This window comes from Lampris incognitus, chromosome 13, assembly GCF_029633865.1.
Source record: "Lampris incognitus isolate fLamInc1 chromosome 13, fLamInc1.hap2, whole genome shotgun sequence".
NCBI lineage: Eukaryota > Metazoa > Chordata > Actinopteri > Lampriformes > Lampridae > Lampris > Lampris incognitus.
In genome coordinates this window covers 4,740,935-4,759,887 of record NC_079223.1, presented here as the reverse complement: position 1 = coordinate 4,759,887, position 18,953 = coordinate 4,740,935, and the positions used below count along the sequence as shown (strand labels likewise).

The 18,953-nt window shown below is 48.7% G+C and overlaps 2 protein-coding genes across 4 annotated transcripts in view; one reads left to right on the top strand and one right to left on the bottom strand.

The window, feature by feature from the left end:
• The window catches only part of eys (eyes shut homolog), a 292,598-nt gene extending 276,400 nt beyond the window's left edge, over window positions 1-16,198 (top strand). The window contains 7 exon segments of the mRNA XM_056292252.1: window positions 8,036-8,215; window positions 10,466-10,632; window positions 11,033-11,177; window positions 13,325-13,499; window positions 13,790-13,962; window positions 14,124-14,285; window positions 15,009-16,198. Coding sequence (XP_056148227.1) covers window positions 8,036-8,215; window positions 10,466-10,632; window positions 11,033-11,177; window positions 13,325-13,499; window positions 13,790-13,962; window positions 14,124-14,285; window positions 15,009-16,198 — 2,192 coding nt within the window.
• Window positions 16,199-16,610: 412 nt separating this feature from the next.
• The window catches only part of phf3 (PHD finger protein 3), a 28,356-nt gene continuing 26,013 nt past the window's right edge, over window positions 16,611-18,953 (bottom strand). For all 3 annotated transcript variants that reach the window (XM_056291535.1, XM_056291536.1, XM_056291537.1), the window contains one exon: window positions 16,611-18,929. In XM_056291535.1, coding sequence (XP_056147510.1) covers window positions 17,200-18,929 — 1,730 coding nt within the window. In that variant the 3' untranslated portion in view covers window positions 16,611-17,199. The remainder of the gene's footprint in view (window positions 18,930-18,953) is intronic.

Here is an 18,953-nt window from a genome sequence, read left to right as displayed (position 1 = left end):
TCTCTCTCTCACTCTCTCTCTCTCTCTCTCTCTCTCTGTCTCTCTGTCTCTGTCTCTGTCTCTCTCTCTCTCTCTCTCTCTCACTCTCTCTCTCTCACTCTCTCTGTCTCTCTCTGTCTCTCTCTCTGTCTCTCTCTCTCTCTCTGTCTCTCTCTCTCTCTCTCACTCTCTCTCTCTCACTCTCTCTGTCTCTCTCTGTCTCTCTCTCTCTCTCTGTCTCTCTCTCTCTCTGTCTCTCTCTCTCTCTGTCTCTCTGTCTCTCTGTCTCTCTCTCTCTCTCTCTCTCTCTCTCTCTCTCTCTCTCTCTGTCTCTCTCTCTGTCTCTCTCTCACTCTCTCTCTCTCACTCTCTCTGTCTCTCTCTCTCTCACTCTCTCTGTCTCTCTGTCTCTCTGTCTCTCTGTCTCTCTCTCTCACTCTCTCTGTCTCTCTCTGTCTCTCTCTCTGTCTCTCTCTCTCTCTCTGTCTCTCTCTCTGTCTCTCTCTCTGTCTCTCTCTCACTCTCTCTCTCTCACTCTCTCTGTCTCTCTCTCTCTCTCTCTCTCTCTCTCACTCACTCACACACACACACACACACACACACACACACACACACACGCCCTCCAGAGCTACACAGATGGTATGGCTAAATGTGATGTTTGAGAGTGAGTCAGTCAGGGGCCAGGTTTATGAGGGTTATGTGGTGTTTTGCATCTAAAAGATGAAATTGTGTTGAAGAAAGCGGGACTGTCAACCTTCAGCTGCAGATGTGACATTGCTAAAACTGATTCAAAATTGATGGTAGTTTTTGCTGAATGCCAAAGGCATTTCTAAAAAGCCTTTGGCGTATTTTCAGATAGCCAAGGATGGACAGATAATACATGGCATTTTAAGTCTTTGTAAACTGTTTTCCATAGGTTCAAAAAATTCTTGGCCAGAGCCATAAACACACAAGAACAACCTGAAACAGCATCGTGCTGTTTTGTCTTAGTGCTCAACAATCCAGGTAGGAAAATCAGAGAAGGTTGAATCAGTTCACCTGGATACAACGTTTCCTGACAGATAAACTGTCAGTTGTCTGTCAATAAACGTTGTTTCCAGATGGACTGATTCAACCTTCTTTGATTATGCTGTTTTCTGATGTTAAATGAAGTGAGAAATGCAACATGCATTATGCAACGATGCATTGTAGCGCTGCAGCACCCGTCTCTATGCTGCGGATTAATGACTTAACCATACTTTGACTGTAACTTCTCATAGTTTGACTGTAACAATGAGTCGTCATCGTCCTCTCTGAGTTATTTGTTCTCGTGGACAAATGGCCTTGTTTGCCTCGGGGTGCTTGGCATGCGAGCCGCTCGGCCATGCCACATATCCCTTGACAAACTCTGGGCACCCAGATGCCAAATAGAGTTCTCTAATCTTTTCGCGTCGCTCTAAATACGGCTGACATTTGAATTTTAATCCTGATAACATCAGATAAGATCAGAGTCAATATTGATCACCCCTGAGGTCTCCTTACCTCTCAGCACTTTCCAGTACTGGTAAGGTGTGGAACTTTTCCCCGGGGTGTCTTTATGTTGTACACTAATAACGTAGTGGTGGGACGGTCTCCTTTTTTACTCTTTTTGAAAACGGCTTACATTGTTTGTCCAGCAGAAGGCATGACACAGCAGGAAATGGGGATGGGGTTCAGGGTTTTTCTTATATGTGATTTCTCTAGTTTTTTTGTTGGCTTGTTTGTTTTTGTCTCTTTGCATTTTCAGAATAGATAAGGTTGGATTATGAAGAAGCTGGAGATGGAGGGATGGAGGTTAGGGATGGTCAGGAATATGTAACAGACACCGCTGTGTCTCAAGACTGTGACATTTTAACACATATGTGAGATGGACTCCTGCAGAAAAATTAACACCCTACCGAAATGCAGTGTTGCACATTTCTCTTTTGTTTATCTTAACGTTTATAATGTACTTTATTCTTATATAGCACAAAGCATATTGTAAACCAGCATGACGTGTACAGCTAAATCAACATCTCGCTCCTTTATTTTAGGAATAACCCGTTGCTCACATTCAGCAACTGGGTAAATGCAGGGTTTGTCCTCTTTCGTGTATTTCCCATCATGACTAGTTTTATTTTGGGGTTACAGTGGCGACAAGTGCACTTGACATTTCAGCCCGGTCACCACAGGACACTCTGGCAGATCTGTATGCATAAAAAAAAAAATCTTGATTTTGCTCACATCGTCTATCAGACCTTCAAAGCAGGACACAAGTGCATGTGGCGAGGCTCACAATGGGATCAGAGCTGTTGGTGGACCGACACAATCCAGCCCTGCAGCGCAGGCATACACTCAGTCTAGAGCAGTGGTTCTCCACCTTTTTGGGGTCCTGGACCCCCTGCGTATTTTTGATCTACCCTGAGGACCCCTCCACCTGATCTTGGGGGAGGGGGGTTGCAATTTGATAGAAACAGTAGAAACTGCATTTTAAATTGCATTATAGCATTTATTCACTCTTTGGGGCAAAAATAAGAGCTTTCAGTTGTAACTTAGATATAGTTAACAAAACAGAATATGTATTCAGTAACTTTCAGATATATGTAACAAAACAGAATATGTATTCAGTAACTTTCAGATATGTGTAACAAAACAGAATATGTATTCAGTAACTTTCAGATATATGTAACAAAACAGAATATGTATTCAGTAACTTTCAGATATGTGTAACAAAACAGAATATGTATTCAGTAACTTTCAGATATATGTAACAAAACAGAATATGTATTCAGTAACTTTCAGATATATGTAACAAGACAGAATATGTATTCAGTAACTTTCAGATATATGTAACAAAACAGAATATGTATGCAGTAACTTTCAGATATATGTAACAAAACAGAATATGTATTCAGTAACTTTCAGATATATGTAACAAAACAGAATATGTATTCAGTAACTTTCAGATATATGTAACAAAACAGAATATGTATTCAGTAACTTTCAGATATATGTAACAAAACGGAATTTTTATGCAGTAACTTTTAACAATGCAAACGGGAGCGAGATCTCTTATTAACATACAATAGATGACACTTGTGAAACAGATGTAATTAGAGAAAAAAGTCCTGTTACCCTTCATAGTTTAGGTAGATAAAGGTCTCAAGTCACATTTGAGTAAAATGATCCTATTTCTTTAAATGTCATAGGATCTTTTTTTAAAGATATTTTATTTTCACGGACCCCTTGCAATTACACCACGGACCACTAGGGGTCCGCGGAGCCCCGGTTGAGAACCACTGGTCTAGAGACACAGACGGGGACACAGGTTTTTACCATAGCACAGCCACGGGACTCTGGCTCGGTGTCAATGCAGGAGTGTAATCTCCACACACAAAAAACAATCTTCACTTATCAGATCTTAAGAATCTTCTTACTTCCTGTACAACGGACGTGCTAGTTTGTATTTATGTAGTTCCGTCATTCTCGTATTGGCTTTTCTTTCCTCCAGTTCACCGTCAGCCGTTTTAATCTGTGATGCTGCTGCTGCGGTTGGTTGGTTGCATGCACACGTTTCTCCGTTCTGACGTCAGCTTCCGGGTCAGCCGCGTACGTGGGCTGTGATGTCATACGCCCTGGCGTTTACACGCGCCGACCCATTTAGCGGACTTGTTTGAACAGGCCGTTATTTCTTCTCTGCCTGCTGCCCAGTAACGAGCCGTTCTCTGGCGGTCTTCCTGCTCGCCTTCTGCAGCAGCCGGCAGTCCTCACGGGGCCTTGTGTCCGACCCACATGCGGTCCGACTCTTGGGAGGGAGAAGAAGGCCAGTCTCCCACGTGGCGGACCAGGGCTGACGCAGACGAGAGGCTTCCGGAGTCTGGAGAGAGACGGCCCGGCCAGGGTCTGTGCTGGAGCATTAGCTAGCTGCGCTGGCTCCAAACAAGTCTCGCTAGCTAGCGGCAGCTAGCGGATTCTGCCGCTAGGGGCGCACTTGCAGGGATCGGCGATGGTGGGCAAAGCCAGGAAAGCCGTTACGTAGCCACAGTCGAGCGACGGTAGAGGCCGTTCACCAGTCGGAACAGCCACGGGCTCTATTTCCGGGGCTGTATCCCGGAAATCAGACAACATGTTCAGCGAGGAAGTATAAACGCAACCGATTATGACGGCCACGCTGTGGGTTGAGTCCACACGGTTCTCCCCGCACACGGCCAGCACTCCGGAGTCGGAGACTTCAGCGCCATCAACTCCGTGCAACAGTCAACGACCGGATAAAACCCATAACATTGTAAAGTCAAACCATAAAACCAGTTAAAAGATTAAAAACAAGGAAGCAGCGCAATAAACAAACACGCCGTTAGCTGACAACCGGAAATGACGCAGCATGACATGCGCATGCGCATAAAGAACGCAGCAGAACGTCAGATTAAATCGTTTACATCAGGGATCCCCAATTACTTTTCATAGCGGGCCACTTTTAAAACCACGGGCCACTCAACCTCCAGCAGCATGTTGTTCGTTAGTTTGTTTTGGTGTCGATACGTTGCAGGTATTATAATTTAAACAGAGATTTTTCATCTATTTTTCGATATATTACTAGTCTTACTTTTACTGAGAAATTATTAATTTTTTTTTTTGGTAGGGAAATTAAAAAAAATCTTCCTTCTGGCATTTCTCCAAAAATTCTCGCAGACCATAAATCAACCCGTCACAGGCCGGACGTGGCCCGCGGGCCGCCTATTGGGGACCCCTGGTTTACATGGTGCAATTTTTTCTTTTGCCTGATTTATGCAGAAGACTCAAACAGCTCGCCCGAATGTTCCTCGGTTGGGCCCGTTTGTTCTGACTCGGGTGTTTATACGGCGCACTTTTATTCTTTTGGGCTTTCAAACCGATTATAACTGCAATATTAGGCTGCATGTAAACGTAGCTGTTTACATTGTTGTTCCAATACGAGGGAGGTGTTATTTACAGCCTTGCATCACAAGAACTGGCTCTGCAGAAGGGCCTCAAGGAAATGTGGCATATGTGCCACATTTGGCTGAACATATCCTACAATATAGTAGAGTGTCGTTTCTCCTTCCTGTCAGCCCTTTGCTTAAGCTGCTGCAGTATTACAGAGATATCCAATATCATGGAGCTGCTTTTAAAGCAACACATTTACTCTTGTTGTTGTTGTTACTGTTCTATTTGTATGGTTTTACCGTCCCTTGGTCTGCATCCCATATGAACTGCATCTACTCAAAGCTACCGTCCTTCACATTGTTTTAACTGACTCCTATGGTGATCATGGTAATCGCATTGAGGTTTGCCCACGCCGGATCCCAGAGATCCCTTCAAAATAAACCAGAGTCACCAGTTATATCGTGACAGCAGCTTCCCCACTGCTGACCAAACAGAAAGAAAGAAAGAAAGAACAACTTGGCTGAATCTGAGGTATAGTTATTAATGTTGTCACATGCATTGGTAAAGGTCTTCCATATCTGCTGGTCGGCCCAAACAGATTCACGTCTTCAGACTCGCTGCTGTCTGCCTCGTCCCTCTGCATGTGGCTGCTGTGGTGAAGACAGAAACACTACATGCCATTCCTATAGTCCTACCCAAGAGTAGCCATTACACCAAATGCCATTCCTATAGTCCTACCCCAGAGTAGCCATTACACCAAATGCCATTCCTATAGTCCTACCCCAGAGTAGCCATTACACCAAATGCCATTCCTATAGTCCTACCCCAGAGTAGCCATTACACCAAATGCCATTCCTATAGTCCTACCCCAGAGTAGCCATTACACCAAATGCCATTCCTATAGTCCTACCCCAGAGTAGCCATTACACCAAATGCCATTCCTATAGTCCTACCCAAGAGTAGCCATTACACCAAATGCCATTCCTATAGTCCTACCCAACCATTACACCAAATACCATTCCTATAGTCCTACCCCAGAGTAGCCATTACACCAAATGCCATTCCTATAGTCCTACCCAACCATTACACCAAATGCCATTCCTATAGTCCTACCCAAGAGTAGCCATTACACCAAATGCCATTCCTATAGTCCTACCCCAGAGTAGCCATTACACCAAATGCCATTCCTATAGTCCTACCCAAGAGTAGCCATTACACCAAATGCCATTCCTATAGTCCTACCCCAGAGTAGCCATTACACCAAATGCCATTCCTATAGTCCTACCCCAGAGTAGCCATTACACCAAATGCCATTCCTATAGTCCTACCCCAGAGTAGCCATTACACCAAATGCCATTCCTATAGTCCTACCCAACCATTACTCCAAACTGCGACAGACGCCTTTATGGTGTTTGGATATTCGTGGATTAGCTATTGTCTTAAATAGTCCAGTGGAAAAAACGATCATAACAAAAACCGCTTTGCATGTAAATCTTTAGAATTGTAGCTTTAATTGATGGAGTTGGAATCCTTTATTGTTTTGGTTTTTTTATTAGCGGGTGTAACGCTGATTTATCTCTGCCAGGGGAATAATTTTTCACAATATGCACTGATTTTGAGAAAGAGCCAGCAAAATTAAACTTTTACCATAAATACGCGATGACAGAACCGTACACTTTTAAGATTTTGATTAATGTTCACATTTTGTGTTTGCACACCGAATGAGATGACGGTGTCACTTTGCAGTCCTCGAAATGATTGGTTGTCTGATTAACGGTTTATTTTGCTAATATGCCACAGCTATACATCTTCAGTGGGTACAGGCACAAACAGGCCGGAGCTCGTTCTCTGCCAGGGGCTGTCTGGTGAGAGGAGTCAATTTACTGGGCTGGAGAGCCAGAGCTTCTCCCTGCCGGTACCTTAGCCTAGTACCTGCCGAGGCAAACGGCAACGAGGACAAGACTGCCACACACAGACTGTGGATTGATTTGTTTTAAAATGTATTATCTCCAGCTCACACACACAGATAAACCGCTCCTTGTCCTGTAAAATTGCCCCCTATAACAACCGCTGCCTCGCTGGGGTGTATTTTGTGTGTGGCGTCTTATCTATCTGCAATTCACAATCAGTAAAGGATGCTTTATCACGCTGCTTTTGCCTGAGAGAAGGTTACTAGAGGAAATTCACCAGGCAAAACAGGACTTGAACTGAATGTAATGTTGCGTTTAACCCAGAGGTCTGCACATGGTCGAAACAGGCGGGTAAAGAAACCAACCAATCAAACCAAATCAGCCGTAGTTGGGGGGTCATCATCATCTGGACACGATCAGTTCACGGAGACCCCAGCTCAAGCTGTGGCTGTGGCCTTTCAATAAGCATTTGACAAATACGGCAGACTAGATAATAACAGCAAAATTTCCAGATTTATTAATAATTCAGAAGCCAAACAGAGCTGAGGAAAGACACAGAGGGAGGCTCTGAACCCCACGTAGCTGCTGCCTGTGGCTATAGAAGAATATATATATATATGCAAGGTGTCGGCAGTGAATTGGATCGGTGATGTGGATTTTGTGGCTGCATGAAGAAGTACAAGAAATAAAGAAAAAAAAACATGTCATTGTAATGTTGAATATGCTTGGTGGATTTATATTAAGTCCCCCAGTGTACAATCAAGCAGATGAGGGTGGTAAAATGGAATACAAGAGAGAGCGCCATCGAATCAGCGATGCGTTTTGAGAACGTAAGCCGATGATTGTAATTGATAATCACGAGGATTATTGTCCTACCAGTGTGCACATTATGTACGAAGCAACGCTGGCTTGCCAGAATCCCTCCTAAATAGCCTCTAATAAGAGGGAAATATGGATGTGGAGGTTGCAGTATTCAAAACCAGGCCATCGTCTCACATTACTCAGAAGATAAAACGCTTCAGCCGCCCCTGCTGCGTGTGTAACGTGGGGCAATAGCGCCATCTTCTGGCCACCTGCTTGATGGCGGTTAGTGGGGCTGTGCATTAGTAGCTCACTATACGCTGCATGTCACCTTCAGTGTGTGTTTTCTTGTCTTGTTGTGCTTTCCGTGTATGTGCAGTTGTTGTAAACCCTGTGTTGCTCTTCAGCTGTCACCTCACCCAGTTGCACCCGCTGTTGTGTTGCAGCCATCAACGTCACCCGGGCCAGGTTCAGCGGAAGTGACGAGTTTGGCTACACCTCTTTCATGGCGTACTCCATCCCAAACCTCAGCTTCTTCTACGAGTTCCAGTTAAAGTTCACACTCGCCACCAACGCGTCGGCCCGGACAGACAACCTCATCCTGTTCTCCGGACACAAAGGACAAGGTCAGCACAGCAGCCCCCGCCCCTGCGGCGGGGCTGTCAGGTGACTCCCCCTGCAGGTCAGGGGGGGAGATGCAGTAACTCGCCGTGTCTCTGGGGTACGCTGTTCACTTGTCAAGCTTCATTAGGGATTTGAGGGGGAGGAGGAGGGGGGAGGGATCCTTTACCACTTAGAAAGCTGCTCCCGGTGCGTTGGGTAATGTGCCATCTAATAGATTTCCACTCTCCTCTCAGATCTCCGAATCAAGAGAATTCCCTCGGGAGCTCTTCCTCCCTCCCCCCTCCCCCCCACTGGCAGCGCATCAGACTCCCAACACAACGAGCCTCCTCGCCCGCCATGCGGCAATTAGACCGTCCTCACCTGAGCCGGCGCCGCCCGCCCGGGCTGTCTGCGGCCAAGGCCTGCGTGGCTTGAATAAGAGGCAACCCGTCCAGCCCGTCCAACCCGTCCAGCCCGTCCAGCCCGTCCAACACCAACCTGAACTGAGCAGTGACCAGTAGTCAGCGCGCTTACATGCACAGTTCCGTCGGGCTACGGTCGATTAGCTCATTAGTCCGGCTGCTGAGCTCGGTCCCAGTGCACATGCGCGGGAGGGAGCCGGGTTTACTGGGGGAGTCATGTGGGCTCCGCTACGATAGGCGGCGACACATGCGCTCTTCCACCTTGTCTGTGTCGGGCCACTACCGGTTCGCCTATTACGTCACACACGCGGAGCACGGCGATCGTTGTTTAAGGCGCTTCCGCCGGATGCGGATGTGCTCCGGCGTCCTCTCGAGCCCCGCCCCCCCCCACGTGCTCGGCTCCCTTTCTGAATAAGTCGCCATTTCTTGTCTTCCTCCCGCCCGTGTATTTTAAAACGTCCCGCTCTCTCGGCTGAGTGAGCGTCTACTCCGTCTCCTCGTCCGTCCCAAAATGACCTCTCCATGTTTTCGCCATGTTTGCGGTTACTGGCTTCCTCCGCTTGTCTTCTTCTGTTTACGCTGGTCGACTTCCGGGTCAGACTTGGCGCGCGGGAGGTTAGCGCGTGCGCAGATCGCCTCGACCGGCTCTAGTCCGACTAAGGTGTACACGTACACGTACACGTGGGTGGGGGGGGGCAGTGGTTCGGCCTGGAAGTGGCGAGGCGACTCCTTCCAGACTGCCGGCCGGAGAGATGCAGCTGGTGACCGCATGATGCAGTACGAGGGTGGGAGTTTGCACTAGAATAGGGAGCGACTGGCCACTAAACTGGGAGAAAAAAGGGAGAAATAAGAAATAAATGTCAATAAAAAAGAGGTGGCATAATAACAGTAAGGGTAGGCCGCCCTGGTGGCGCAGCGGACTAACCCGCTGGTCCGGGAGTCCGCTCGTCACGTGGCTGGGAGGTTCGATCCCAGACTCGCTGTAACCGGTCCCGGCCAGAGCGTCCACGGGGTAAGGCCTTCATTACGCCACGGATAGTGAGTGTAGATCGGCGTAGTGTTGGGGGACTCGTCGTTCTCCAGCGACCCCTCTGGCCCATCCGGGCGCCTGCAGCCAAGCAACCGAAAGCGTTCTCCCTACGCCTCCTTCCCGGCCTGAAGGTGGCGCAATCCATGCGAGGAGGCTTCAGCGTGGAAACTAGCGAGGGCAGCCCAACCCACACGAGTCTGGAGGGAGCTGGTGTTACGCCTATCTCCTTCCTGCGGAAACGTGAGCCAGGGGGTTATTGGACAAGAGTTCCGGCCTTACGCCACTGGGTTACTCGGGTGGGGTAAGGGGAACAACTAGAAATACATTTATATTTAAAAAACTGGTAAGGGTGGGAATAAGCTTCACTCTTGGCTGAGGAAGAGGAAGAGAGGTTCGTGTGAAGAATGAAGGGTTTGTCAGCGTTGGACCTGAGATGGCGGAGTAAGACAGAGGACGTATGGGCCGGTCATGTATGTGATGGAGCCACGCCATCGGGACGTGTTCATCACCTTGTTTCTTCAAGGTGCCAAGTTCAGCCCGTGATGAAGGCAGCTAATGTGCTGATACTGTAGTTACACAACTCCAGAGGCGGGGAGCAGTGGTGGGAGAACGACAGGGCTCATCTTCAGTCACCCTCTGAGCAGATCATACATGTGATTCCTTATTAGTGTTTGGTATTAATGAGGTTGTGTGAATGTGCCTTTTCTAGTGAAACGGCAGGAACTTCTCAGAGGGATTCCTTCCTTCTCAGCTCTCACTTACATACGATGAGTCTACAGTGTGTTCACATGCCAGGCTTTTCTTCCCCCCCCCCCCTCCAGGCAGTGATGGAGATGACTTCTTCGTTTTGGGGATACGGAACGGCCGAGTTGTGCACAAGTACAACCTCGGATCTGGTGTGGGAACAATAGTTAGTGACCGGCTCAACCGCCAGATCAGCATTCACACCGTCGTCTTTGGTAGATTGAAGAGAACGGGGTGGTTAAAGGTGATTTTATGTCTACAAATCTGTGTGTGTGTGTGTTTGTGCATGTGTGTAAAATGTGCAAGGTATTCATATGTATATAATATATAAGTTGTATAACAACTTATACATCTCTTGTCTTCCTTGGAAAGTTGGAAACTTCAGTTAAATCGTGTTCCCCGGTCTACAGATTAGTCACCAACCCTGATCCTGGAGAGCTGCCATCCTGCTGGTTTTCACTCCAACCCTGATTAACACACCTGATTCTACTCATTGCCTACTTACCAACACCCTGATAAATTGGGTCAGATGTGTTAAATTAGGGTTGGAGTGAAAACCAGCAGGACGGCAGCTCTTCCGGGCCAGAGTTGATGACCACCTGTTAGTGTATGATTGGTTTTGATATGACATCATGTCTTCTCAGGTTGACGGACAGCGTAATAGGACCGGATCCTCTCCTGGACCGCTGGTGGGCCTCAATGTTCTTGGCCAGCTCTATATAGGTGGATATTTTGAGTACACACCAGAGCTGCTGCCGCTTGGCTCCAGGTTCCGCAACGGCTTTAAGGGTAAGACCGCCGCTGTAAGAGTTATTACAGAGAATACTGCCGCTGTCACCGGTGAGGACGCTGTGGACTTAGACTGAAGTATCTCACGAGAGTTTGGAGTTAATCCCCAGTTTCTATCCATCCCTGCAGCCAGAGAGGCGGGAGGGCGCTGTAATCAAAGCAGGGTTACGGGGCTGTATATGAGGCCACAGCCGAGCTCGGAGGTTGATTCTATCTGCGCCCTTAATCACTTCGCTCCCCATAAAGTTATGCATTGTGTGCAAAGCCATTACGGTGCTTATAAGTCACTCGGACAAGGGTGCCGTACAAATTGTCTTTGTCGTCATCAATATCATTTCAGTTTGCTCCCAGGTGACCTTAATATAGGCCAGTATTCCAGGGAGCATCCATCACGCTCTGCTGTGCTGTGTAGCGATACAGCCGTAACGTAATGATGATAACAGCTATGAATATCATCACCGCTCTCTTTCGGCAGTCTCTCCATTATGGATATGGTGCTTGTTATTATAAAATATTATGGCGTGTCCAGTCGGGGTAAACAAGCTCTACTCATATTTAACCGCTGGAGTAATCTACTGTGTTTGCCACCGTTTGTCACTTCATATTTCACCTTTCTGCTATTAAATCAGCCCCAGCATTAGCCTGCCCGTGGTGCGGGCGACTGCTGTAGCGTCTGACTGGTGAGGACTACCTGAGTCTGGCGACGCTGGAGGAACTCTGACCTTTCTGCAAGCGATGTAATGAGAACTCATGAGCCTCTAATCAGATCTGTGTGACCTTCCTGTGGCTCTAATCATGATGGCTTGCAGTCAACGCACTGATAATGCACTTCACTGCCAGTTATCAACACATCCAGGCCCTGCCGTGGAAGAGTGGAGGGGTTCAAAGTACTCCACTGTGGCTGTCAAACAAAAGAAAGAAAAATGTACTTAGAAATAAGCTGACGGTTATTTGCTGTAACAACAAGGCAGGTTCCTGTTTAGATGAGCTTGTCCATTCTGATACCTCGTGTATTCTGCCTCCTGAACGCTTTGATGTAGCCGTGCTCGCCAGACCGCCTCGTGGATCTTATGGGCTGTTTTAAGGCGTAATGCTCAGAACAGACTAATGAGATCCCAAGTTTTGAACCCCCAACCATTCTTTGATGTTTACAGTGTAGTTTCATCCCAGCGTTCAGCGAGAGTATTCCCTCCAAACGATCGCCCCCTTTTTGAAGTGAAACGTTGTTTGGCACAAAAATACACGGAGTGGAGAAGGCTTCACATGCAGCACTTTTATCAGTTCTGCAGCCGCGACAGCTGTACTCAACACCTCACGTTGTCCACGGGTTTCTGTATTACCGGTGCATTACCGCAGCTCCGAAACGAATAACAACCGACCCTCATCATCCTCCTCAATCTGCCTCGCTTGTCGTGGTCTGTATTCGCAGTCCTGCGGCCTTCACTCGAGTCTGCCAAGTCCGAGAGTCGACAGCATCATGCCATGAATATTCATGAACGAGCATGACATTTCCCCTGCATCCTGTTTATGCCAATGACTAATGCAGTCAAGAGAAGGGAGTCGGCTTGTGTAGATGACTGCTGGGCTTGGGATGTGGCCTTATATTTATAGTAGGCCCCGTGCTCTGCAAGCACAGGCCAAAACAAATACTTCCTCGGTAAAACTGAATTATGAGAGCAGGAGGTAAACATGGTGAGGAAATCCCATTGTAATGTGCAGTGAAGTGCTTTTTGTCCATAAGCAAAACACACAAAAAAAAATGAATAGATAAATAAATAAACTGGGTCTGAATTTCCATGCGTTCATTAACCGTGCGGATACCAGTATTTAGCTGACTGGAGATGCATAACATGAATTGAACATAAGCGGGAAAGAAATCTTCACTTCAAACGCTGCATTGTTTCCACCCCTCTGTTTCCACCCCTCTGTTTCCACCCCTCTGTTTCCATCCCTCTGTGTCGCCCCGCTTCATTATAGTCAAAACCTAATGGGATGTAATCTATTACTTTTTATTATGTGCAGCTGTTACGTTTGATCTGGATGAAAGGAAAATAGAAGACGTGTTTACTCTGACAGTCCGGCATGAAAGACATGAGAGCCCCCCTCTTAACAGACAGCTCTGACCACCCTTGTCTGTTCTTCCAAAGGTTGCATATTCGATTTGCAATTTCGAACGAGAGGAGACGGAAAATACCAAGTGCTCGGACAGCCCGGGGGACATCCGGCCTTCGGGCGCAGCGTGGGTCAGTGTGGCGTCTCTCCTTGCAGTCTCGTCCAGTGCAAGAACGGAGGGACGTGCGTGGACTCGGGGTCATCTGTGTAGTACGTACAACACAACAGACCCCCGCCTCGTTGTTTGAGTGTTGCATACCGGAGGGTAACGCGTCATGTGGTATCTTGTGAGTTAGCTGTTGTCCAGCTCCCCCCTGCCAGCCTCTAAAGTACCTGCATGCACACCAACACCGACACATAGCGTACCGCGAGTCTTCGAGTGAGTATGTCGGCGTGCTGCAGAACACGCCGCCATTGACCGCTGCGTTTAGCCGCACGGGAAGCCGTTTCCAAAGTGCAAGAGTGAGACTCCTGACGTGGTCCTTCCTTCCGCCACACAGCTGCCAGTGTCCATCGGGATGGAAGGGAGCCCTCTGTTCGGAGACGGTGTCTGTGTGTGACGGGGAGCACAGCCCTCCCCCGCTGTGTGCCCAGGGCTCCACCTGCATCCCGCTCCCGAACGGCTACACCTGCCGCTGCCCTCTGGGCTCAGCAGGACCCTACTGCCAGAAAGGTCAGATCATTCCATTCAAACACAAAACGATGCACTTTTAAAAGTACCCCCCCCCCCACACACACACACACACACACACACATCCATAAACAAAGAAATGAGTAACTCGTATTCCCCGCTCGGATTTTGTTGTTGCTGTAACTTCCCCTTTTGCATCGCAGCTTTGAAGATTACAGATCCCTTCTTCAGCGAGCGCCGCTCCTCCTGGATGTCATTCCCACTAGTGGGTGTTCGACACAGGACCGTCCTGCAGCTGCAGTTCCAGACTTTAGCACCGGATGGCATCCTTGTTTACGCCGCACAGCACCTCAGCCCCAGAGCTGGTAGGCAGATCATGTCCCCTGTCTGTTGGCAGGTTTCTGCTGTTCTGGTTCATTTAAAACACAAGTGAGAGTGTCACATTAGCCGGAACATGACGAGTGTACAAGTGTCAACTATGTAAAGTAGAATTACCTTTCATTACTTACCAAAGGCTTTGTTTTGGGGGGGGGGCTCAAATTTTCCCCAAAATATGGAGTGTAGTCTTTACAGTAGCACTGTATCTTACACGGTTTTGTAATATTAGGAGACGTGATTTTTTGAGTGAAAGCAAATGACTTTTGGAAGTAGAATAAGAAACCTGTAAGAGCTGCCATCAAGCCCCCTCCCCAGTCTCCCTCGTTACTGTGCAGCACTTCCAGCATTTGCATACGGTTCGATGGAGAAGTACTGAAATATGTGGAAACAGCTCAGGGCCTTAACACGGAGGCCTGTAGGAGGACTTGTACACCTGCTGATCTGAGACCAGTTCTTCGTGTCTAAATCAACATTTAGTTTTGCATGTCGGACGGTGGGGTGGCCAGGTGTTTATCTGGGGTGGGCTACCCTGTAGATCTGCCCCCTTGTTCGAAAGTCACCTTCCTGTGTCAGTTGAACAAGACAGTTTGACCCATCTGGGTAACAAAGAAAGGGACATTCTAATGTCTGGGGGGGGGGGGGGGACAAGTTGAGTGTGTTGATGAAACGCCCATGAGCAGGCCTCTGTCTTCCCTGTTCCCTCCCTGCAGGAGACTTCCTGTGCATCTCCCTGACGTCGGGCTTCGTCCAGCTGCGGTACAACCTGGGGGACGGCGTGCGCGGCCTGCGGTCCAGCGCCCGAGTGGACGTGAGCGGCGGCACCTGGCACACGGTGACGGCGGGGCGCACGGGTCAGCAGGGCTTCTTGAGCCTGGACGGCAGAGAGGTGCGGCTCAACGGCACCGGCGGCATGAGCACCCTCGACGTGGGGAGGGAAATCTACATCGGGGGCGTCTCCGCCCTCGGCGCCGTCTCCCCCGACGCCACCGGACAGGAGCCGGTGGGCTTCACGGGCGGCGTGCGAGAGGCGGTCCTCAACGGCCGGGAGCTGGAGCTCTCCGAGCGGGGCGCCCTCGGCGGAGCCAGCGTGGGCGACTGGGACGGCACCGCCTGCGGGTACAAGGTGTGCCACCGCGGGGGCGTCTGCAGGGTGACGGGCGCCGACTCATTCGCTTGCGAGTGCAGCCCGCCGTGGGGGGGCCCCGTGTGCGACCGGCCGGCCGGCTGCGCGCACCAGCCGTGCGCGCGCGGCGCCCTGTGCGTGGCTTCTTCCGGCGTGGCCTCGTACCGCTGCGTGTGTCCGCTGGGGTGGGTGGGGCCGCACTGCGAGGAGGAGCTGGCCAGGGACGTGTTGAGGTTTGTGGGCAGCTCGTACCTGAAGTACAGCGACCCGGCATTCAGCGGGAGGAACCTGCGGTCCACACGGGTGGCCTTCAGCTTCTCGGCCACGGCGCCCGACGGCGTGATGCTGTGGGTGGGCGAGGCGGGCCACGAGGACGACGACTACCTCGGGGTGGGGCTGGAGGACGCCCACCTCAGGGTGGCTGTGAATCTGGGAGAGAGGCTTTCCGTCCCCATGACATTGGCTAATGTCACGTTGTGCTGCGACACGTGGCACCATGTCTCCGTGTCTTTAAATGGCACCGTCATCCAGGTCTTCCTGGACCACAGCAGAGTCCTTTTCGAGGACCTGGATCCATTTGAGCGCTACGTTGCTTTGAATTATGGGGGTCGGCTTTACTTGGGAGGATTCGAGTTACACAGAAATGTGTCGCTGGTGACATCCGGGCTGTTCACCAAGGGGTTTGTAGGGAATCTCAAAGATGTTTATTTGAACCAAGACCCCAAACTGTCGTTTTACCAAAACAGCGAAGGTTTTAACATTTATGAGGGCAGCTGAAGGCTTATTTGAGTTTTGTAGCATAATGTCATGTTGGTTTGTTGGGGGTTTTTTGACAGGGATTTGTCATCAAGTGTGTAGACCAGTGTTTCTCAACCCAGTCCTCAAGGAACCCCTGTCCTGCATATCTTCTTTGCAACCCTGAATAGGTACCTGTTTGTAGTTATTCAACCAATCAGCGATGTATTTTGTCAGATGTTGCACACCTTGCATAATTAAGTGCTGCGAGATGATTGGCCGAGTAAGTACAAGCAGGGCTACCTAGGCAGGGTTCCAATGAAAATCTGCAGGATAGGGGGTCCTTCAGGACCGGGTTGGGAAACACTGGTGTAGACGCTCTGCTAACCCCTTTCCTGTCCGGCGGTCATCACGCTCGGGCTAAAATGAGAGAACAGAGCGATGTGTTTCAGATAGTAGAAATCAGCAAATCACTTTAATCAACAATAAAAAATTAGCTTTATTACGAACTGTACAGTAACACAAAGGCACGCTTGTTTCCTAATGTACATGACAGGCCAAAATGTACAGACATTTCAATAAAAATCAATTTTACAAAAACATTTCAGCCTTTTAAAAAAATACTGAACTTGAAATGCCAAAACATGGAAAGATGCCATTTAAATTCCTTTCTCTAAGTTAGTTGTTCTGAACTGTTACATTCGTTCCAAATATTTCCGCGATACTAACGATCTTTTCACCTTATGGTCTGTGCTTGTGCACTAGGTTATCATAGATCTGGAAACATTTGAAGTCAGTGCAGCAGGTCAGTATACAACATACAAAGATATATATACAATGTTTAGAAACTTTTTGAAAAATGTGTTTCAGCACAATCATCTGGATGACCTGACAATTTGCTTAAAAATAACCTTAAAAGGCTTTTTCTTGGCTATATTGTAAATACAAAAAAAGGAATATTTATATAGGAAAGGGCATGAAAATAGCTGCAGAACACCGGATAAAATAAAAACATAAGTGTTCGTCTTCTTCCATTTTCATAATCAGAGTCTTCTGTGCCTGTGTTTGTCTTTGTGACGATTGCTATAGTCATCACTGTAGTGCCTCTCTTTCCTCCTCTCACCATAGCGGTCCTCTGAGTGTCCGTGGTGCCGGCTCCTTTCCCTGTACTTGTCTTCGTGGGCACGTTCATGCTTACTTCCGTGCTCCCGCTCGTGGTGCTTGTTCTTCTTTCCTTGATGGGCGTCGCTGTGGTGGCTGTGCCTGCCATAATGGTCCCTTTCCTCTGTGTGCCTGGGCCTCTCCCAGGGGTCGCTGTATCGCTCTTCCGGTCGCTTGAAGTCTTTAGCCAAGGTGGGAGGTCGGCCTGATGATTCGGAGAAACTGTCCAGGTATTGTGACAGTACGCCTTGAGGTGCAGGTGAAGAAACAGGACCATCTTGAGCCCATGGTGCAGAGTTCTGGCTCTGGGTGTCCGGGGTCGGTAAAACGTTAGGAGCGGGGCCGGAGGGGTAACCATAGCTGCCAGGTACCTGAGGCTGTGTTGAGACAGCTGGTGGCACAACAGAGTCGTACTGGGACAAAGAGTCTTCAGTCTGAGTGGGGGCACAAGAGGCCACTTGTTGTCCTTGAACTGTAGGAGGGTTTGCAGGCAGAGCTGCCATGGGACCAGCAACAGGTGTGCCGGGGTCTTCTATTTCACTAATGTTACTTTGAACTTCGTCACCAGATTTGCACTCTGCCTGAGAAAGATGTGACTGTTCCTGCTGCGATGCCAAAGTTGGATCGCTGTTTCTGCTATTCAACAAAAGAATAGGTTGTGGATTCAAAGAATCTGGGTCGCTGGCTTTGTTCGTGGGTTCCACCTCCGTTTTCTTGTCCTTGCTTGCCCCGAAATATGCAGAACTTTTTTTCAGGATTCCACTTAAAGGGGGTTTTGAGCTAATTGCATTCTCTGAGGCAGCTTGAGGTTTTGAGTGCGACACGATACTGCCTTCAGGCTTTCCTCTTTCAGTTTCAGACAGAAGGCTACCGTCTCCTTTGTTTGAAGAGACAGCGCTGCTAGTGTCGGTCCCGCTCTGAGCTGGTGCCAAGCTTGCCAAGAATGTTTCAGTCGATACATCTGGAGGCTTATCTTTCAGAGACACTGATGTGATGTGTGTTGCCCCTACACCATCCTTTCTTGTCGAGTTATTCGCCACAGGTTTGTCTGTTGGATTGGATTGCTCAGGTTCAGCTTTAACGGATTTGGGTTCTTTTTTCTTTATGACAAAGCGGTCCAGTCGCGCAACAGGTGTAAGACTTTTGGTCGAGATTCCTGGGGTTGCTGCATCTATATTGGGAGCTGGCTGGGGCCTCTGAGGGTCATCAGCTGCTGATGTAGGTCTACCTCCCACATCTGGCAGGGGTGGCAGTTCCCCACCCCAGCCAACTAACACACCTGGAAGAAAGCGCAGAGGTTTATAGGATTCCTGGCTGCTGGCCTCCTCTGTCGCAGATGCTTCTTCAAAAGATTCCGTAATCGGCTCATCGACAGTCTCTTCAGTAGTCTTTAGCAGTATGTCCGGCTCTTTTGTATAAACAGGTTTAAGAGAAGGGAGGAAAAACTTCTCATCCTTTCCTGCAGCTCGGGTATCATTTGTGGACGGGGCAGGGGGTTTGCTCTCAGGAATAATCCTTATAACTTCGTTCATTTCTACAGGGAGAAAGTCCTTTTTAGGTCTCTGACGAATTATCAGTCCAAGAAGGAGGTTGGAACGGTTGATCTCCAAACCTGCCAAATAAAAAAAAAAAAGGT